Source organism: Ovis canadensis, chromosome 24 (assembly GCF_042477335.2).
Source record: "Ovis canadensis isolate MfBH-ARS-UI-01 breed Bighorn chromosome 24, ARS-UI_OviCan_v2, whole genome shotgun sequence".
NCBI lineage: Eukaryota > Metazoa > Chordata > Mammalia > Artiodactyla > Bovidae > Ovis > Ovis canadensis.
This window is the reverse complement of record NC_091268.1, coordinates 50,342,337-50,364,230: the sequence shown is the minus strand read 5'-3', so window position 1 is coordinate 50,364,230 and position 21,894 is coordinate 50,342,337. Positions and strand designations below refer to the sequence as shown.

At 56.5% G+C, this 21,894-nt stretch overlaps 1 protein-coding gene across 5 annotated transcripts in view; it reads right to left on the bottom strand.

The window, feature by feature from the left end:
- Positions 1-15,960: 15,960 nt before the first annotated feature.
- The window catches only part of MYL10 (myosin light chain 10), a 91,834-nt gene continuing 85,900 nt past the window's right edge, over positions 15,961-21,894 (bottom strand). For 3 of the 5 annotated variants that reach the window (XM_069569740.1, XM_069569744.1, XM_069569741.1), the window contains 4 exons: positions 19,097-19,175; positions 17,425-17,472; positions 16,481-16,529; positions 15,961-16,211 (listed from right to left, as the gene is read on the bottom strand). In XM_069569740.1, the coding sequence (XP_069425841.1) occupies positions 16,113-16,211; positions 16,481-16,529; positions 17,425-17,472; positions 19,097-19,175 (275 nt within the window). In that variant the 3' untranslated portion in view covers positions 15,961-16,112. The remainder of the gene's footprint in view (positions 16,212-16,480; positions 16,530-17,424; positions 17,473-19,096; positions 19,176-21,894) is intronic. The other 2 variants (XM_069569742.1, XM_069569743.1) reach the window with 1 other exon arrangement.

The window sequence follows — 21,894 nt, the reverse complement described above, 5'->3', positions numbered from 1 at the left end:
CAGCTGGCCCCACACGCTACCCTCATGCCCCACGTGGATCCTGCCACTCTCCTGAGGGACCCAGGCGTCTTAGGCTTCCTTTATGCTTTTCTGAACAGGAGCCACCCTGCACGTCGTGGTTTACACAAGCCTGACGGAGTTTTAACAACATGCAAGTTTTTAAAAGCAGGCTGTAGCTGTTCTCCACCTCTCGCCTCTCCTGGGCTTGAGCTTCTCTGCAGGTTATGGTCAACAAGCAGACAATGCAGGGGCAGGGGAAACCTCACAGGGTCTGGAGTTGGACTCAGTGGGCTGACAGTGGTTCTATTGACAGAGATTCAGCCAAGTCCCTGAATCTTGGCCTCAGTGTGCTCATCTGCAGGGTGGGGACAGTAATCCTTATTTCCCAGGACTGTGTTATTCAGGATAATAATATGCAGGTAACCAACGTTTGAGAAAGCCTCAAACCTCGGTTTTTGCTGAACCCAATACAAAAGTTTAACTTTTGCCCCTGCAAAGTCCAATGTGGAGGCCTTCGTCCATCTCATAGCCTTATTATCTGGAACGTGAGGTCCTCCAAGAGATGGAGAAGAGAGAAATGGATAGAGTTCATTGGCTCATAATAGCTTCAGCCCCAGAAGTGACGTGGGTCACTTCCGATCGCATCCTATTGGCCAGGACCAGTCACGTGGCCCCAGGCTAATCACAGAGGATGCTGGGAAATGGAGAAGCGCATGGCTGATAGGTGAGCATCTACTTTCTTGCCAGAGTGCCTGTGAATATTTAATTCAATGCAGTTCACTAGAGAGAGCAAGGAAGGGCTCTAGTAGAACCTCAAAATGTCAGAGACGGAGACTTCCCTGGTGGGCCAGTCGTTAAGATGCTCCCAACACAGGGGGCTCAGGGTTGGATCCCTGTTCAGGGAACTAGATCCTGAATGCTGCAACAGTGATGGAGGATCCCCATTACCACAACTAAAACCCACCAGCACAGCCACATAAATAAATATTAAAAAAAAAAAAAAAAAGATGTTAGAGATGACCCTAGATCAGTTTTGGCTGGTGCAGGATTTACACCCAGCTCTCTTGCAAAATGGTGTATGGTGGTCCCTGCTCATGGGGAGAGCCTTTGCCATCACGCTTCCCTTGGGGCTTGGTTGTGAAGGGCCCAGAGCCAGGTTTCTTGTAGGTGCTCAGGAAGTGGGGCTCCCCCAGGTCACATGGTTTTCTGGGATATATTGCATGCTCTCTCCCCTCACATTCCCACCACCCACTCCTCCTAGCAGCACTTAACAACTCCTATTCTCTCCTAACCCCTGCCTCCTCCCAGCTTCTGCTGTGGCTTCAGGCTCCCATTGCTCTAGAGGATGAGAGGTTGGCTCCCACCCATAGCTGGGCCCCGCCTGCAGGAAGCCTCCTGTGATTTCCCGGGCTCTTGTGTTTGGGGAGAGGCTGGGCGGTCCTCTGGAGTTTGACTGGCTAGGAAGGAGGCGATCAGACATATGAGGGCTCCCCTTGTCTCGGAGCCTGCCTGCCCACTGAACAGCCTCCCACAGCTGGGCCATGTGGTTTCACAGCTGGAACTCCTCAGCCTTCTGTCCCCCTTCTTCAAGCATAGAAGCAGTGGGTCATTGTAAGACTTGAAAGGAAGAAGTCCAGGAGGGCAGGGCCTGGTGTGGCTACAGGAAATAGACTGATTTGGTAACCTTCACTATCAGGATAGGAGGTTGGAGACCCCCTGGGGCTGCCTCTCCTGGGACTGGAGACAGATGGGCTACAAAGAATCAGGCTAAACTGTAGGGGCAGATATTCTGTGTCCTAATCCTTGCCTGGCTACTAACTGAGCATGCAGCCCAAGCCAACGCTTTCATTCCTGGGCCTCAGCTTGCTCATCTATAAAATGGGGATCCGTATTCATTCTACCCACTTTGCAAAATCAGCTACAAAGCACTTGCAAATGGAGGTTCAGAGTGAGAGTGGGCTTGGGGTGGAGTGTGTGGGAGCCAGGGGACCCTCTGTCCGGATCTAAAATCCTGCCTGTGACCAGCTCTGGGCTAGAATCAGCTCTTCTGAAACCCAGGTAGAGCCCAATGGTGAGAACTGGACCAGAGGGGCTGTTTCTCCTCTCTCCCTCCACCCAGCCCAAGGGTGAAATCTGTTGCTTATTCCCAGTGGAATCCTCTTTTTCCATCTCCCATTCCCAAAAGCACCCCATAAAACACCAAAAATAAACACTGTGCCTGGCTTTCATTTGGGAAGGGTTTGTCTGTCCCCTTTTATTACTTCTTACCACGACACTCCAGCCTTTCATCTTTGTGTGCCCAGGTTGGTGACCCTGAGAGGCAGAAGGGGGGGGGGGTGGTGTCTGGGCCTCTTTGGTCAAATGAGGACTCAATTCTTAGAATGCTCGGGTAAGCATGGGGGCTGCCTGGACGAGGCAGCCAGTGCAGAACAGACGAGGAGACCCGGAGCCTGGGTTTTGAAGGATGAGTAGAAGTTTATCAGGGGGAGAAAGATGAGGGAGAGCATTCCCAGCAGAGGGAACAGTATATGGGAAAGGATAGAGAGAGGAATGAAATGGAATGTTCTGGAAGGGAGTAGAAGTTCAGCAAGGCTAGATATTAGGGTGCCCAAGGGAAGAGAGGCAGAGAGGGCTGCATTGCACAGGCCTTGAATGCCAGGCTAAGGAGCCTGGACTTTATTTTGAGGGCCATGAGGAGCCAAGGAAGAATGTAAGAGGGGTGGGGACACTTCAGGACAGCTGGCCACCAGGGCCAGTCTTTATGACACAGTCACTTCTTGTGTTGGTGGAAGTTTGGGGGGCTTAGGGGTGGCAGGGTGACCCTTCTCCCCAAACTCGACTTCCCTGGCAGAGACCAGTCTTGAAAGAATCTCAAAGGAGCCTCCACATAAAATGACTCTCTTAAAAAGTCAACATTTCCGTGATTTTGTAGAAATTAATCAGGAACACATGCGTTCTATTTTTCATAAATTGCGAGGGATCAAAAGGGAAGGAAAAATCTCTCAGGGTAAAAGACGACATGAGATCCACCACCCGCTGAAACCGTCCACGCCACTGCCGTGCAGCCCGGGGCCTTCCTTCCACCGGGCGTCCCCGGTGCACCCCCACGGCGGGGGCGCGGAGGAAGCGCGGAAGCGGAGGGACCGCAGACGCAGCCCAGACGCCGGCTGAGGTGCTCCAGCCGGGAGGGAGCACCAGCCGGCTAGCGGCTGTGTGTGCCCAGTGATGGGGGTGGAAACCTGGCACTGGGGGGAGGGAGGACCCAGAGGAGGCCTCCAGCCCAGCTGACGAAGGGAACAGGAGAAGGGACACCGAGAGAACAGATGGCGGGGGCCGAGGCGGGGGCAGATAAGGACTGCCTTGAATACACTACCAAAAAATCTGGGCTGTCCCCTGCACTTTCCCCCACAGCTTTCTGAGGACCCAGCTGTGATGGGAAAAGCGCTGGAGCTTCTGAGGGACAGAAGCTCTGTTCAGCCTCCCTCTTCCAGTGGGACCTGTCCCAGACCTAGAACCTCAGTGTTCTCCTCTGTCAAATGGGTACAATCATGAGGCCCACCTGCCCCAAGGGAGCTGTACAGAGCTGTGGACGGGCGGGTACTCGCTAGGGCCTCTGTCACCCTTGGTGACACCCTGGCCTCACCCTTGGTGGCCTCGCCCACAAAGGTGGGGGCGAAAGTCAAGGGCACAAGAAGTGTGGAAGTAGTTTCTCAGGCTGCCACCCTGCTGATGCCCTTTGTCCAAAGCCCAGTGGTTCCACAGCAAAGAGGTTCCCGGGCCTCCCGGGGCCCAACATCTCTGTGTCCATCCAGGCTGGAGCCAGGCAAGGGAGACTGGCCCAGGTACAGAAACCCCTGCCCCTCGTTCTTCAGTCCCCAGGTCGGGGGCTTCTTTCCTGCCTGCCTACCCCCCCACCCCGCCCTCCACCACCCCCCGAGCTGAGCAGCACCCAGCCTGCCCCTGCGGTGGGCGCCGTGCCAGCCCTGCGGGCGGGCGCTGAGATAATCCGGCTAGACGAGCTGCCACCTTGGCACGTCCTGGGGCGCCTGGGGCCGCGGGGAGCTTCAAAAGGAAAATGAATGTCTCTTACCAGCAATTAGAGGAAATTATTTCGATAGAAATCTTGTTTTATATCTTCTCATCCTTGTTTTTCAATCCCCAGCCTTTGATTTCTTTCTTCTTCAGGGATTCTCAGAAAGAGGCTGAGAGCCTGGGCCGTGCACCGCGGCCTAATGAGCGCCGGGCCCACCTGGCGTCGCAGTCTCACCCTTGGAGGCGGAATCGGAGGAGCTGAGCTTCCGAGACCCAGCCCTGGGGTCTCCCAGTGCGGCTGGCGGCCCCTGGGCGGCCCAGGCCACACTCTCAGGTGGGCAGTCGTGGGTGGGCCCCTGGCTGGCTGGCTTTTCTGCTGCCCGAGGCAGGTGGCTCTGGGACCCAGGCCTGGCCAAAGTCACGGTGTCCAGGAGCATCATGGTGCTGAGGGTGAACCCAGGGCGGGGAGGGGCCTAGAGGCCATCTGGGTGAAGGCCAACACCCCCTCACATCCGCATCCTTCAGCATCTCCCCAGTCCCTCGGAGAAGGTCCCAACTCTGCAGCCCAAGTTCAAAACCCCATGAAGTCACGCCTGCCAGCTCCCCTATCTTGCTCCACCCCTCCACTACCCATCTCCCTCTTCAGCTGCCCAGGAGACCTGCTGTGGCCTGGGGTCCCCTGCAACAGCCTGGGCCTGGAATCAACCCACCTCTTCTTTCTCTGTCTGGCCAGCCCCAGCACCTTCTTTGAGGTTCATCCCTGTCTCAACGCCTCTGAAATCCTCACCCAGAGAGAGTCTACCTCCCAGGATGTCTGGGGCCTCCACCATCCACCCAGACCTCTGCCCCGATCCTGTCAAACTGTTCAAGGGCTGGCTGCCCTAGGAACTCCTTGCATCCAGGGAGCAGGTTTGCTTCAGCCTTAAGTCCCTAAATGGGCTGCAGCCAGCTTCTGCTTGAATGGATGGGTTATGCTTAACCCATAGGATGGCCTGGAAGAGACATTGAGCTAGTTCCAGTCCCCGCCTTTACGGAGACTAGCTGCTTCTGTTTCCTCCCTCGTAGTACACCCACTCTCGGAATCTAGCCGTCATCTGCTGAGCAGGTGGAGAAGCCACCTTCAGGCACTCTGGTGGACAGCCCCAGCCAAAGTTCCAGCCAACATCCAGTATCAGCTGCCTGTCACTGAATGAGCCACTGGATGTTCCAGCCCAGTCAAGAGCCCCTGGGTGGCTGCAGCCCAGATGAACCTCACTTGCAGAAGAACCTCTGAGCTGAACACAGTCAACCCACAGGCTCACGCTTTACCAAGATCATCCCTGTTTTAAGCGACTGTTTGGGGGCACTCTGTTGCAGCAATAGGTAACGAAAACATATAGTAGACCAGATGGGTATGCATGTCTAAGTATTTATCTACTATTTTTCAGAAGATTAACCATTCTACACTCTCGAACAGGAGTTGGAAAACTACAGAAAACAGCCAGCTGCCTGTTTTTGTTCCGCCTGCAAGGAAAGAAATTTTTTTTTTTTTTTTACATTTTTAAATGCTGGAAAATGAAAAGAAGAATATTATTCGGTGACCAGTACATGAAAGTCATATGAAATTCAAATTTCAGCCCATAAATAAAGTGTGACTGGAACACAGGCACGGTTCATTTGTCTACATATCATCCATGGCTGTTTTTGCACGACAAGGGCCAACTTGTGTGGTGTGGCAGAGACCATATGGCGGCAAAGCCTAAAAGATTTACTGTCTGGCCCTTTACAGGAAGTTTACCAACCCCTGCTGTAGAACATTAAATATGCATCACCATTTTGAACTTAAAACACAGCATCAAAAGATTTCTCTGTGTTTCTAAGCATTTATTTCCTTAGTCCACTAAGTTAAAAAAAAAATGTGGACTTTTGGGCTTATTTATTTATTTTAAAGCTTGAAGAAGTCTAAAAATGGTGAAAGAGTGTGCAAAAATTTAACAAATTATGGGTGGAATGCTGAGAAAGCATTCAAGGAAAGATCAAAATGAAACTTTCTGATGATGGGGTGGGACAGGGGATTTTGAAGAGAGATTAAAATTGAAAAGGGGGCCCAGCTGGACAGGGTCACCCCTGAAGGCCTTCAAAACATGGTGACAGCCTGTCTCCTTCATCCCCTCCCCACACCTGCCCCCAGCATTCTACCCAGGCCAGTGTTCCAGGACTCACACCTCTCTCTGGGAGGGTCACAACAGGCGGTGTCCCCATCCTTGTCCCCAGCTTGCCTCCATGCCCTTCACTGGTGCCCCTGCGGGCCTTTGAGTCAGCCAGCAAACCTGCCCCCACAGTAACTCTTCAGCCATGAAGACTTCCGCCACCCACAGGCCAGCTTCACCCCCTTCTCTGAGCTTACCCCTTGAAGATCCCACTTGCCAGGTCATACTGTTGAGACCCACTTACTTGTCCTTCTGCTTCTTGGGCTGGGAGCTCTCAAGGGCAAATGGCTGGATCCCAGGGGAGGCATCAGGGCCCAGCCAGTGAACAAAGGAACTCTGCTGAGCCCTCACCGAACACTGAGGATCAGAAGCCCCAAGGATGCTTAAAGGGCCAGACAGTGTAGCTACCGCCTCCCCACCCCTAGCCTGCGGGGACCAGGATACAGCGAGAAAAGGGCCCTTCAAATGGTGGGCACATTCAGGGTCATACCTGCCCTGACCCACCCCCGCCTGGCTTCTGGCAGGGCCTCAGGCCAGGCAGGAGCAGCCGTCAGAACCACCTCCCATTCACAAGCCGGGACTGACAACCCGGATCTGGAGAACAAGAAGCCCATTCAGGGTGCAGGGCCGGGCGGGCCTGCTTTCAGGTGCATGATCTCAGCTCTCGGAAACCCAGCAGGCCTGCCAGCAGGCCTCGTAAAGCCTTTGATGACCCATGTGCAGGACACAAATCACAGGCCCCCAGGCCTCTAGGCCTGGCCAACACCTCACTCCATGGACTCACATTCCAGTCCAGAAAGGGGCACAGACGGGTGGGGCCACAGGCCGTGTAGCAGGCGGCAGGGCGTCCACTCTGGACGCTAAGCCCAGGCCTCATCAGGGCCCAGCCCTCCCGAGCTCCCCGAGCACCTGGCAGGGCAGCCCAGGCCCCCGGGCACTGCCTCCCGGGACACGGCAGCCCATTTGCTGTTTGGCTGACTTTGACAAAGCTGACCAGTAACACCAGGCAGATACACACCACCCCAGACCAGTGGCCCCAAAACACTGAGCGCAGCTCAGGGCAGGAGCTAAAGGGACTTTGGACCTAGGTTTTGTTCCCTGATGGCCACCAGCTCTCTGCAGGGGAGGGACCAGCCAAGGAGAGCAGCCGACTCCGTCTTGGAAGGAATCTGCCAGAATTTCCGGGCCAGCAGCTTACGGAGGGCCCTACATTTCTGTGAGCTCACAGGGCCTGGCCCAGGAGCCAAAACACTCCCAGAAGAAATGGAACTCAGATGGCCCAAGAAGCCACAGCCCTCAGCCCTCCTGGCATGCCTACTTGGCCCCTACTTGCCTCCGGCTTCTCCCAGTGCCTACAGGGTAGGAGGCCAGGACAGGGCAGGCACACCAGTCCCCGAGCCCAGCCTCGTGAGCAGCAGCAGCTTCTGTCACCACCTCTGTGGATGGCAGCACAGCCTGACATCCATTCCTTAGAAGGAAGGCCAGGCCGCAGTGCCCATGCGGGTCCCTAAGCCCTGGAGGGTGGTGCCCGAACCCTCAGGCTAAGTGTCCAGCTCTGGCTGGAGGCCCAAGGCCCTGCTGTCTGACCCCGAGGGCCTCAGGGCCTGCCTTCCAACCACCCGGGAACTTGGCCATCTGCTGCCCTGGCCGCCCCTCCCCGGAAGCTCCTCCTGTTCTGGCAAGCCAGGCCCAGTGGTGCCCAGGCTTCCGCCCCTGGCCCTGGCTGCTCCTTCTTCTGGGCCCCCCAGGACTCTGTGCAGCCCATGTGTGAGCAGTTTCTGGCTGCACCCACTGCTCCCGGGACACCGCTGCTCTGGAATAAAGACTGGGGTGAGCCAGCCCTGCCTCCCAGTCCCCCAGTACAGACTTGGCCAGAGGACCTGATGGTTTGCAAAGTGCCTGATGCCTTCAGGAAGTCTCCGGTCAGCAGAAGGCAGCCTGACGACATCCACAAGTGTAGGAAGATGGCGGGCTTGGAGGGCAGGCAGCCCCAAGCATCGCTGGCTGTCAGACGGGTGTCAGCGTCTCTGAGTCTGTGTTTCCTCATCGGCAAGATGGGGATACTAACACCCACCTTTTTCATTTCAGCCCTTCTGGTAGATGTGTACCTTATTGACACTTTAGTGTGAATTGTCCTAATGAGGAATGATGTTGAGCATCTTATCTTTATTTACCACTTGGCTTTTTTTTTTTTTTTTGGTCACCTACCTGGGTTTTTGGTAAATTGGGGGTTATCTTTCCATTATTAACATGCAGCATTTTTTTTTAGTGCATTTGGGAGGTAATGTCTTTATCAAGATCTATTGTCCGTTATCACAGGGCTGATGAGAGGTTCAGAGACATTAACCATGTGGAGCCCAAGGCACAGGGTGTGGCACCCAGCTGTTCAAAGAGGGTTAGTTCCTCTCCCTCCTCAGGCACCTGCCTCTCAGAGCCCATCTCTTTGCTTCATCCCGGACCATCAAAAACACCCCTTCTGGGACTTTCCTGGAGGTCCAGTGGTTACCAGTCCGCGCTTCCACCACAGGAAGGCAGATTCGGTCCCTGGCTGGGGAGCTGAGATAACGCATGCAGCAGTGTGGCCAAAATAAACAAATACAAATAAAACACCCCTTTCTCTCCGACCTTTACTTTTCCCTGTTGTCTGCCTCAGAACCTGCCCCATTCCCATGCTTTGACAGTTCCAACCCTGAGCACTCTTTGGGGACCCCCAGGAAGCAGCCCAGAGGAGCAGCTAGACTCCTGGGCAGGAAGTGGGGAGAGCACTGGGCCCAGAGTCCTGAGACCTGGGTTCTAGGGTTTATTCTGCCACTTCCTGCCTGCATATCCCAAGGAAGTTTGCTTTTCCTCTCTGGGCCTCAGCTTTCTCATCTGTAAAATGGGCTCTCCTGCCTGCCTGGCCCATCTTCCAGGTGGTGGCAGGCCTAAACCTCAGAGTAGGGGTCCAAGTGTTTTGGAGACTCAGCACCCCCTCAGCACTCGGGGACAGGGGGCTCACCCCCTCAGGTTTGCACAGAGACAGGCTCCTCCCAAGATCAGATGCACTCCCAAGATCGGGCACACTCAGGGTGGTGTGGCCATAGACCCCCGATGCTAGGAAAGACTGAAGACAAAAGGATAAGAGGGTGGCAGAGGATGAGATGGTTAGATAGCATCACTGATTCAATGGACATGAATCTGAACTCCAGGAGATAGTGAAGGATAGGGAAGCCTGGGCTTCTGTTGTATCTCAGTTGGTAAAGAACTTGCTTGCAATGCAGGAGACCCAGATTCTTTCCCTGGGTCAGGAAGATCCCCTGGAGAAGGAAATAGCAACCCACTCCAGTATTCTTGCCTGGAAAATCCCATGGACAGAGGAGCCTGGTGGGCTATAGTCCATGGGGTCGAAAGAGTCAGATACGACTTAGCGACTAAACCACCACCACAGGGAAGCCTGGTGTGTGGCAGTCCACGTAGTCACAGAGAGTCGGACATGTCTCAGTGAGTGAACAACAGCGACAGGCCAGAGAACCCAGAGTGACCTCCACTCCTGTGCTGGAGTCCCCGCGACGAACCACCTGAGCTCAGGAGTCTCAGCCCGGCAGTTCCCAGCACTGATTCTTATTCGCGGTCTCACAAGGCATGCTGCATGTCTTAGCCAGTGGTGACAAGAAGATGAAGACCAGGACTGCCTGGGTTCAAATCCTAGCTCTGCTACTCACCGCACAGCCTAGGGCCAGGGTCTTACCCACTCTGGTCTCAGCTTCCCCATCTGTAAAAGGGGATAGAAGTAGGCTCCACTTCTCTCTGTTGTTGAGCTTTCAGCCAGAAACTAAGGTGAGGCAGCCATGACTCACAGGAAAGCTTGTCTGTTCCCAAACCGTGATTTTAACCTTGCATCCACGGCTGCCCAAAAGACGCCAGCCCCAGAAGTCTTGGGGAAGACGGAGCCGGGTGAGGCTGCTCAGCCGTCGGTAGATGGCGCTGTGGAGCCATAAGGGCCGCCCTTGTAGCCCGAATGCGCGCTCACACACCAAGTCTTGCAGACTGCCCCCACCGGTGACCAGATCCTACACCAGGTGCTACCCTCAGAGGGAGGTACCACTCGCCTTGTTTCTCTGATGAGCAAAACAGGGCCCAGAGTGGTTAAGCCCTCGGCCCGAGGTCACACAGCCATAAGGAGCTGGGGCTCTCCCGTCCGACAGGCCCCAGTTGGGATTTTCAGCCCTGTCCTCACTCCACGCACCCCACCCTTTCAGGGGGCCTCTGGAGCTTGATGGGAACCAGGCGTCCCCTCTCCACCCCCACCATGGCTGGACATTCCAATGAAGCTGAAGCCTCCCGCTTTGAAGTCAGAGCTAAGCCCCAGATTATGGCGGCTCCAGGCTGGCCTGTCCCTCCCGGCCCCATCGCGGGTCCCACGCCACTGGCCTCCCCAGCCCAGTCCAGTGTCCTCGAGGTACTGAAAGGACTGGGGCCCAGAGACTGAAGGACCTGCTCAGCAAGACACAGCCCCCTTCCCGGACACCCTCTTCCTGCTCACCAAGGAGCCCCAAGTCCGCCGTGACCCGCCACCAGCCCCAAATCCCACCTCATGGCCCCCCATCATCACCCGAGAGGCTGCATGTTAACAGGCCCCCCAGCTCTGCCCCACTGACACCCACGTGTCAGCACCTGTCACCCTAATAGCAGGTATTGGACAGGAGATTGATGCTGACCATGCTCAGGCTTGCGAAAGGGGGGAATGAACCTGGAAGTCTGGAGCTGGGAAGGGGGTGCACCCTCTGGGCCTCGGTGCCCTCATCTCTTCACCAAGGGTCCCACCTTCCGGCTCAGTCTGCCCTGGGGTCTGTGGTTTGGGTGGGGCCACACTGAAGCCAGGTGGGTGTGAAGGGGAGGGTTACCCCACTGTGCACCAGGCAGTGAGGTAGCTGATTTATGCACCCCTAGCTTTCTGCCCTGAGGAGTGACTCAGGTTCTAAGAGCTAGCCAGCCCCAACCCTGCAGTGTAACTGTCTCTGGCTTGCATACCTCCAGCCATGGATAGCTCACTCCCTACCAACACACCTGTCCCTGGGATGGTTCAGAAAGCTAGAGCCATCCCGGGGGCTGGGTCCCTGTTGCTCCATGACGCCTACCCGGTTTTGCCTTGCAGGATACCCCAGCCAGTTTCACCTTCTGCCCTGGCGCAGGGCCTTGAAGATAAGGTTCCTCACTTGCCAGCACAGGCTCAAAGGACACTCCTCAACTCCCTCACCTCCCCATCCTGGCCTCCCTGCCTCCAGCTTCCCTTCGCCTTTGTCAAGGGAGACTTGAGGGCTGAATGTGTGAGACAGACAGGAGGCCCTGGAGGCCCTAACGAACCCTCAGCCAGACTGAAATCTTGGCCCAGCCCAGGGCTCAGCTCACAGTGGGAATGGAGTAGTTTTCCCACCAAACAGACTCTGTGGCACCCCCTCAGAACCTCACCACCAGCCTTCCCACCCCTGAGGTCTAAAATTCCATCGGGATGTTTCATTATCGCTGCAGGGTCAAGCATCCCTGTCTGAGGACAACATCGGCTCACCCAGCCCTGGCCCCAGCCACTTCCCGGCTGTGGAAAGGTGCAGAGTCACCCCCAGGGTTGCCACGGAGATGCTGAGTGGTGACGGAGCGGCGTCAGGCGGGGTCTCTCCAGCAGCCACCAGGCCCTGGAGGGCCCCCCCTCTCCCGCGGTCAGCAGAGGCTCCTGGGAGATTACCCACCCGCCGGCTCCAAGCCCCGGGTCCACCCTGGAAAGACCTTCAAAGGCCATTCTTGAGTGAACGCCAGGAGGAATCTGCTCTCAGAGTCAATTTAGCCAGCCACACGGGTGGAAGGAATTTGCCGTTTCTCTTAACAGCGACCCCCTTGTGATTTATATGGGGGCCACTGTCCGAGGGCCCTGGTTAACGGATCACAGTGGAAAATGAAACGCCAAGACCCAGGCGTCTCACTGGGCTAATTACCCTCAATGAGACCCAGCTGGCTCGGGAAGCCGGCGGGTCGAGGGCAGGGCGGGATCCCTGCACCCAGCTCCCGGGGGACACGGAGGCCTGCCATGGCCTGGCCTGGGCTTGCTGCCCATCATCGTTCAGGCCACTGAGAGTTCCAGGAGAGCCAGTCTGGCCAGCTGATGAGACAAGTGCCCTTTGGGGATGGCCACAGCTTCAGGGTTTGCTACTGCCCAGAAGGTGGTGATCCCTGAGACTCAGAGAGCCGCAGGGTCCTATTCTGCCTGGGCGGAGACTAAAGCCCAGACAGCTTAGGGCAGGTTCCTGTGGGGCCTCGGGCATGACTCTGGCCCGGCTGCAGGCCCCGGCCAGAGCCTCTGGCCAATGGTACCTTCCTGGAGGCCCAGACCTCAGTGCTGACCCCGGAAGCTGCTTCCAGAGGCTTCATGCAGCCGAGATCAGCTCTCTGGCCTCCTGGAGTTGGTTAAATGTCTCCCAAGAGTCTGCTTTGTGCCAGCCCAGTGCAGGTTGCTGGGGGTACAGTGATGGGCAAAATCCGACCCCACCCCCAGGCTTTTAGCCCTCTGTGGGGGAGGATAAACACGTGTCCATCTCCCCAGTAGAAGTGCTTGGAGCCATGAAAGTACACAGAAGGGGATCAAGGACTGGGCATGTGGCATGAGCTGAGAGCTAGCTGAAGGCTGAGTTTGGCTAAATGGGCACTTCACCAGTGGGAGAATGAATGGGTATGTGTCCCAGGTAACAGAAGCCGCATGTGCAAAGGCACTGTGGCGGCAGGCAAGGGAGAGTACTCAAGGAACTGGATGAAGCTGTGCCAGGGAAGCACAGGGCCAAGAAGATCGAAGTGAAGGGGCAGGTGGGGGAGGCCACAGGTGGATCTTCTTTTTTTTAAAAGCTATTTACTTATTTTTGGCTCTGCTGGGTCTTTGTTGCCACACAGGCTTTTCTCTAGTGGTGGAGAACAGGGCTCATCTCTATTTTGGGGTGCACGAGCTTCTCACTGAGCTGGCTTCTCTTGGTGCAGAGTGAGGGCTTTGGGCTTGAGGGCTTCAGTCGTTGCGGTGCGTGGGGTCAGTATTTGCAGTTCCGGGTCTCTGGAGCCACAGCCACGGTGCATGCTTAGCTGCTCCTCAGCATGTGGGATCTTCCCGGACCCAGCGTGGAGCCTGTGTCCCCTGCACTGGCAGGCAGACGCTTTACCCCTGAGCCACCAGGGAAGCCCCACAAGTAGTTCCTATGCCTTTATTATTATTTTTTTTAACATTTTTTACCAATGACTTATTTATTTGTTTGGCTGTGTCTGGTCCGCGTTGCAGCATGCAGGACCTTTGCCACGGCGAGAGGCCTTTCTCCATGTGTGGAGCACAGGCTCCAAGAGTGCACAGACTCAGTAGTTGGCAGCCATTGGGTTAGTTGCCCCCACGGCTTATGGGCTCTTAGTTCCCTGCCCAGGGATTGAACCCACATCCCCCACATGAATGGCAGACTCTCAACCACTGGACCACTAGGAAAGTCCCCTCTTGTGTCTTTAAAAAGGTGTTTCCAGATATGACTGGGGAGGGATGAGTCCATTTGTCTCCGGCTTTCGGGAGCCTCAGGCCCCACCTCTGGAAGGGGAGCTCTGTAGATCAGCCCAACAGCCTGGACCATGGGAGGACCTGGAGGAACCCATCAAGGGGTCATGGAGAGCCAAGCCAGGGGTCCCCTGGGAGCTAGATAGAGAGTCGTGGGGACTGCAGGTAGCTGGTGGTGGGCCCAGGTCAGGGGTGGCCAAGACCACCAATGACCCACAGCTGGAGGGAGAGGGGCCCTGAGGAAGCAATATGTGAAAATGCCCCGAGAAGCAGAGACCAGGGCCTTGGGGCCACCAGCAGCCTCACAACTCATCGCTCCCACCTTCTTTGCCCTAAGCCACTGGAGCCCCCCGCTTTATGTGGGTCCTCCACTTGAACCCCGGTGGGTGTTACAGGTGCTACTAATCCCATCTCTGGGCCCTGGAACAGAGTGGGTGTAAGTGGACAGCTATCTGAAGGGTGGAGGAATGGATGAGAAAAGCAGTGGCTCCCAGTCGCCCATCCTGAGCTGCGTGGAGCCCCTCTGGCCTCCCTAGTGGCCGCCCCACGTCCTCGTGGAGACCCGGCAGTGCAAGGCCCCGCAGGCCTGCTGTGACGGAGCAGGGCTGCCGCGCCTGCCAGACTAGAGAGCAGGTGCCCAGGGCTCCCACTCCCTCCCAAAGCTTGGCTCTGACCTGCTTCCTGGGGACACAAACAGGTCTGACGAGTTCCTCGGCAGGCAGTGGCGGCAGCTGAGTCCTTGGTTTCCAGGAAAGTCAGGCTCTTCGAGAGCAGAGGGAGCAAGGCCTGGTGGAAGAAGGGCACTTTCCGGAATGTTCCTCCCCCTCCAGCTGGGCCATCCCCACACGTGCTCCCGGACCTTGCCCCTTGGGTCCAGCTCCTGGAAGTCCCAGGCTAATAGGGGGTCACCTCTCTCCCCACCTTCCCCAGGGGAGAAGGTGGAGGAGGGTCGAAGAAAAGGACCTCCTTGTTGAGACCCCGAATTCAGTCCCTGCCTCCATGTGCCACTGCATGGGGTAGCAGGCTGGGGTAGAGCTTTCGGGTGCAGGCTCAGAGCCATGCTGTCCAGGTCCCAGCTCTGCCGTTGATCCTGTCACCTACCTCCTTTTTGTTTTCCATTTTGGTGGTTGTCGTTTAGTCGCTAAGTCGTGTCTGATTTTTTGCGACCCCATGGATTGTAGCCCACCAGGCTCCTCTCTCCGTGGGATTTCCCAGGCAAGAACACTGGAGCAGGTTGCCATTTCTTCCTCCAGGGGATCTTCCTGACCCAGGGATGGAACCCAGGTCTCCTGCATTGGCAGGTGGATTCTTTACCACTGAACCAGCCGAGAAGCTCAGTTTTGGTTGTTATCGTTCCCTTATTGACATGTAGGGTATTTTTTTTTTCAAGTATATTTGGGATTTAAGATCTTTGTCAATATCTATTTGGGGGGACATTTATTTATTTCTCTATTTACGTATTTGGTTGAACTGGGTCTTAGTTGCCGCACTTGGGATATTTTAGTTACGGCATGTGAACTCTTGGTTGAGGCAAGTGGGCTCCAGTTCTCTGACCAGGGGTGGAACCTGGGCCTCCTGCATTGGGAGCGAGGAGTCTTAGCCACTGGACTACTGGGGAAGTCCTTATTGACGTCTCTTGCCAGTATCTTCTCCAGCCTGGGCCTTGCCTTTACAGGCTCTTCATGGTGTCCTCTGCTGAACGGAAGTTTTCAGTTGGAGGTCCGATTTCTGCCCTTTTATTATATGGTGGGTGCTATGTGTGCCATGTTTAAGAAATCTTTGCCCCCCAACTTAAGCATCCCTGGAGTCCTCCTCTCCGCCTTCTCTGCCTCTGTCTGGCTCCTAGCTGCCAGGTCTCTGCTGGCCCAGTCCCACCTCCTCCCCACTGTGTCCCCACCCCAATTCTTGTCCTCCTTACTGCACAATCTTCCCGCCCCAGGACAGGGCTGGCCCCTTTCCGTGTCCCCAGGACTGGTACCAGGGCTGGCACGCACTAGGCGCTCAATAAAAGCTTCATAAATGAAGGCAGTGTCTTGTGCCCCAGCTGGGGATCATTAAAACTGTCAATTAGTTCTAAACATCAGCTCATCAGGAACATTTGAGCAAAGCCAGGAAGTAAAAAGTTTTGGAAAAACCAACAGCATAGGAATGTTTCGCTTTCTCCCCAACTGGAGCATTAATCACGAGAACTCAGACCTTGTTAGCATTATTTATTCTTGCTTTTGCCCCTGACCCACAAGCCAGGGAGTCTTCTCTTCACACATGTTGACCACAGGGGCTCCTCAAAGGCCACCCCACCAGTCTGAATGTGGGGGGGTTCGGGGGGGAGGGTCCGTGGTCTCCGTCTAGTCCTTCTCTTCGCCATGCGTGATGACGTAACACAGGTTCCTGTAGTCCAGATTGCCACACACATCTGGTGGGAAAGCGGCAAACATCTGCTTGACCTGGGGAAGGAGCTGGGAGTCAGCCTGGACCAGGGCCGAATGGGGTCAGAGCCAGGGGTCACCCAAGGGCGTCATGCAGAATGTCCCTCCCCTTTTAGCAGATGTGGGGGGGTGAGCACTAAGGCCAGGCCGGCAGCCACCCCCACCCATCCTTGTTCCCCTTCCAAGGAGTCAGGGGAAACCCTGTCAGCAGACCCCTGAAAACAGGGCACTTCCCAGGAATGCTCGGTCGGCAGGGGCGGGCAGTGCCCTGAAAAGCTTGCTCGTACCTCCTCCTCACTGAACCGGTCTGCTTGAGTCATGAGCTTCTCTTTGATGCTGCTCAAGGGAGAGAAAGGGTCACCTTCAGGGGAAGGAGGGAAAGGGCCACTCTGTGTGTGGACACACAGACCCTGAGGGGGCAGCCCAGGAGGACACCAGCCGGGGCCAGCCCTGCAGCCCCCAGCTGGCCGTGCGGCCTCAGGCGACCACTGCAGCGCGCAACTTCCTCTATAAGCTGGACTCTCCCTTTTGCATCGGGGGAGGGCCCAGTGACATAAGCTGGGGCCCCGGCATGACGTGGCGGCCACTCCAATGTTGCCCTGTGCACTCTGCAGGTACAGACTGTGTGCGGCTGCCGCATCGTGTCTGACTCTTTGAGGCCCTGTGGACCGAGTAGCCCACCAGTCTCCTATGTCCATGGGATTCTCCAGGCAAGAATACTGGAGTGGGTCGGTTACCGTTTCCTCCTCCAGGGGATCTTCCCAGGTTACAGAGGAGAGCCTCTTTGCCCTGGTTCTAGACACGCTGTTTCTTCAGCTTGTGATTTTTGCTGACTTCTGTAAGGTGCTTTGGAGCATGATGGTGCTTGTACTCAGCCAAGGGGCGGGAGGGTTACCCAGCTCCGTGTCTTCCTGGGCCAGCCCAAGTCTCCTTTGCTCCTCCCAGCCCTGGGAAGTGAGCACTTTTATGCCCCTTTTGCAGAGAGGTCAGCTGAGGTTCAGGAGGGGTACCGATTTGTAGTGGTGGGGCCCTGTCCTCTTGAGTAGTCAGGGAGAGCAGCTGCCCACGGTGGGTCAGGCCTGCCTGGGGGAGGTGGGCGGGGGAACTGGAGAAGTGGCCCGAGGTGGGATGTTTGAAGCTGTCGGGGAGGGCCTGGTGCCCCCAGGAGCTCGGCGTTGGGGGGCGTGGTGGGCAGGGCCGCAGTGCGCAGGGGCGGGGCCAGAGGGCTGACCTGGGGTGTGAGGATCCACGTGCCCGCGATGCCACAGCCTCGTTCCCCCTGAGGACCGACGCACATTTTCCATTATTTATGTTAGTACAGGACAGTCACAGTTTCCAGCTCTGCACGCCGGGGATTTTTCACAGACTCTGTCTCAACCAGAGCCTTCTCTGTGGCCTGCCTGGCGGGCAGCCATGTCTTTCAGGCCCCGTAGCCTGGGGATGGCGGCTTCAGGTCCAAAAACGGGGTCCCCCAAGGGTTCCTCCCAGCCCTGACTTTGCTCTGGTGGGAGTGAAGATGGGTGACAGGAGAGGGGTGGGTGGAGGCCACTCCAAGGGGTACCCCCAGTGCCTCCTGAGGTCTCCAAGATGGGGGTGGGAACGTGGACTCTGAGGGCTGGGTAAACGGGAGGGCTGCAGCCTGGAGAAGCCCTCAGGAATACCTCCCCCACCCCTGAGGAGAGTGTGACTCAAAACTTAGGGGGGCAGGGGGACTGTAAGAATGTCTGGGGGACAAGACATTGTCCCCCACTTCCTCCCTGGCCCCCTGCCCTCTCCTGCCCCACCTCCATCACGAGCTGACACTAATAGAAAGCAAAATTAGCCTCTAGACTATGCCTGAAGCAACCTGGTAATTGGTCAGGAAGCCTGTGACTGACGAAGAAATCTTGCCTGCCCAGGGCCACCCACAGGCCCACAGAGTCCGTGGAGGCCTGAAGGGATGGCTCAGAGGTCAGCTCAGTGTGTCAGCCCCTGGACAGGCTGCCTCTGCCCAGCCCGCCTTGCCCCCAAGTCTTGGCTCTCTGCCCTGTGCTCCCGCCGGGCTGAGGCTCCCGGGCATAGCAAGCATCACTGCTCCCACGTTCAAGGATGCCAGCCCAGCGAGGGCCGGACAGCTGCCCACGATGGCCTCCTCGCTCTCTCTGCAGCCCCAGAGGACTTGAGTCCTTCCTGTGGCTCCACTTCCATCCCTGCCTCCACTCGAGCCAAAATCTGGCCCATTCCTCTTCCAACACCCTGGATCCCATCGGTGCTGGCCTCTTGTATTTCATTCACCCAGCTGCTCTCCTCCCTCTATCCCTGTCAGTCAAGACCCTTGCGGCAGCTACAGCCCTCTTTTCTCCTCCTCCAGGCTGGCCTCCGTGTTGCTCCTGCCTAACTCCTTAGGCTCTCCCATGCCCCACTGGCCCCTGCCGCCCAGGGTCCAGGGCTGCCCAACACGGGCCCTTCCTACCACTCTGTGCTGTCTCCCCTAACACCCACCCAGCCCCCGGCACACACAGCCCTCTCCTCCTAAACAGGCCAAGGCCTGGCTCTTCTCTCGCTGTATTCCTGCATCTAGAATGTTCTCTGCTCCAGCCATGACAATCCTCAGTCATCCTTCAGGGACCACCCACCTCTGCCCCCACCACATCCTCCCTTGCCACTGGGAAGCCATCCCCTGGGGACCCCACATTCCTGGCATACTTCCCCACAAACGGAGACCCCGAGGCCCAGGAAGTGGAAGGGAGATAGAGGGATGACTGAACTGGGCAGGGCAGCGGCCTCCTGGCTTCTGGCTGGAACCTACCTGAGTTCTGGGCAGGAGAGGAGCCTGGGCCACCACCCCCACGTCCCTACCCAGTCCATCTCTCCCCTGAGCCTCTGGGAAGAGAACAACCAAAGCAGAAGGCGGAACAACTTACAAGTCAGCCTTGACGAAACCTTTCCCTTCAGTGTCGAACACCTTGAAGGCATGGAGAATGGTCTCCTCGGGGTCTGTACCTAGAAGCAGCAGACACAGGATAAAGAGGGCAGTCAGAGGTTGGCACTGGGTCCCAGGGCCCCTGTAGAGGCCAAGGGTTCAGGGAGCTTCTTCCCCAGCTTCTGGTCTACAGTGAGGCCAGAGAGAAGGGAGTTTTCTGAGAACCAAGGAATAGTAACAGTCGCCAAGGACGCTGTGCTGAGAGCCAATCAGCCTGCACTGGCTCTGGTTGTCGTTCAGCCGCTCAGGCATGGCTGACTCTTTACAACCCCAAGGACTGCAGCAGGCCTCCCTGTCCTTCACTATCTCCCGCAGTTTGCCCAAGTTCATTTACTAGGCATTTACTACCTGCTTAATCCTCCTGACCACTGGCCCCATTTTACAGATGAAGAAACTGAGGCTCAGGGAGGTTAAGTGACTTGTCCAAGTTCTCATAACTCATGCCCTGTGATTAGGCTATGGGTAAAGGAGAAAGAGCTCTTACTTGGGAGCTGTAGGTTCTGGCAGCGACATTGGAGGAGTCTGAGAGGTTGTTTAGGCCAGAGGAGGGGCAGGTGGGTCAAAAGGGTGGGTAGGGTGGAGGTGGGGGGCTGGGAGAGGCAGAGCGCAACCAGAGCAGTTCTGGTTTTCTCATGTTTATAGTGTGGGCTTTGGGGACAAATGCCATTAGAAGACCTGGTTCTGCTAACACAGTGGGATTGAATACCCAGCCCCCTGGTGGTACAGATGGGGAAACTGAGGCCCAGAGGGAGGAAGTGTCTCACCCAAGGCCTCAGGGACTGTGTGAATGGCAGCGGGTGATCTGGTAACCCTTACCTGGTGCTCTTTCCCCTCTGTCACACTGCCCTCCCTGTTCACTGGGAACCAAGGGCTGTCCCCTTCCTTCTTAAGGCTCAGCTCTGTCATCGCTGAAATGGAGACCAAGGTGGGGTTTGCTGCCTGTCTACCAGGACTGGTTAAGATAACGTGTCCTTGATGGTAAAGTGAAGTCGCTCAGTCGTGTCTGACTCTTTGCGAGCCCATGGACTATAGCCTACGAGGCTTCTTCCATAGGATTTTCTAGGCAAGAGTACTGGAGTGGGTTGCCATTTAATGGTAAAGGGCTTGCCAAACATTACTCTATCGTGACCGCAAACATATCTAAGTACTCTGTGCCAAGTCCATCCTGCAGCTTCCCCATGTAACCCTATGCAACCCCAGCACACCGCATGTGGTAGGTATTGATGTCTCCAGTTTGTCAAAGAGGACACTGAGGCTCAGAGAGGTTCTGTGGCTGGCCTGAGGTCTCCAGTTGCAAGGGGAGGAAGGTTTGAAGACGACTGTTTGAACCTCCAAAGTCCCCCTATTTGTTCTGCCCCTTTGTGTTCCTGATTCTCAGAGTGGGTCAGGTCATCCCTATCTCCCCCATCAGACTGGGTCAGGGCTGTCTGTATCTCCTCTTTAGGATCATCCAGGACAGGACAATGTCTGAGTCTCTCAACATTTCTGAGACTGGCCCTGAGTGACTGGGCTGGGCTTAGTGCTGGCCTGGTGGCCTGGGAGCTCCTGGAAGCAGAGGTGTGGGCCTCTCCTAGGCAGGGTGACAGAAAGCCAATGTGCCCAGGCCAGAGGCTCAGCCTAGGGTGCGTCGGAGCCTAGCCTTGCAGGAGGAGGGGCTGGCCAAGGGGTTGTGGTGAGGGGCCTGCTGTGTGGTCTCGGTCTCCCTGGGTCTCTGGAGGGGCCTCTCTGCTGGGGCAGGCTGGCTCTAGCCCACCTTCCTGAGGGCCAGCTGTATGTGAACTTGTTGCCCTGGGTTCAGGCCCCATGGCTGGACGTCTACCACCTGCTAGTCCTCCCCTCCCTCCTCTCAGAGAGGGCCTCCCCTCTGCCAACTGCAAACCTCATCCAGTGGGTGGCAGATAGGCCACCTCCCCTGGTCACTTCATGGCAAAATGTCTTCATCCCGATTAGAGGGACGAAGCGGTGCCTGCCCAGCCCCCCAGCCCCTGTCCCTACTGCAGGCTTGGCCAAGTTTGCATGACAGGCTCAGCTGGAGCCCCAGCCGCGGCGCCCCTGTGAAAATGAAAAAAAGGTGCGGTCTGGGGTCAGAGCGCTTAGCTCAGTCACAGACTGACACGCGTTCTGGGACTCACTTTGAAGTCACTGGCTGGATTCACGCACATCTTTCCCTGGGACTGAGCCCCCAGCCCCGCCCCCTGGACTTCTGCACCCCTCGAGGAGGTGACTGTGGTCCCAGGAATAACCCCTCACAGCTGGCCAGAGGGGGGCCCGGTGGCACTCCTCTGCCAATTGGACAGCACCGATTGGTGGCTGTGGGTTCAGCAGTGGCCCCCAGGTCCTCATGTCAAGAACCTGGAAATGTCACTTGGAAAAAGGGCCTTTGAGAGGTAAAGAAAGGGTCTCGAGATGGAGTGACCATCTTGGTTCATCGAGATGGGCCGTAAAACCAGTGACAAGTGTCCTTACGAGAGTGAGACAGACAGAAACAGAAGAGGAGGGGGCGGTGTGACCCCCGGAGGCAGAGACGAGAGCAAAGTGGCCACCGGAAGCCAGAAAAAAACAGGGAGGCGTTCTCTCCTGGAGCTACTCAGTGGAGTCCGACCTGTCAGATTGCGGACTTCCAGATTGCAGAACTGAGGGAACACACGGCTGGTGTTTTGAGCCTTCAAGTTCGTGGTCATCTGTTTCCGCGGCCTCAGGAAACTAACACAAACCGCGTCTTACAGACGGGGAGCCACG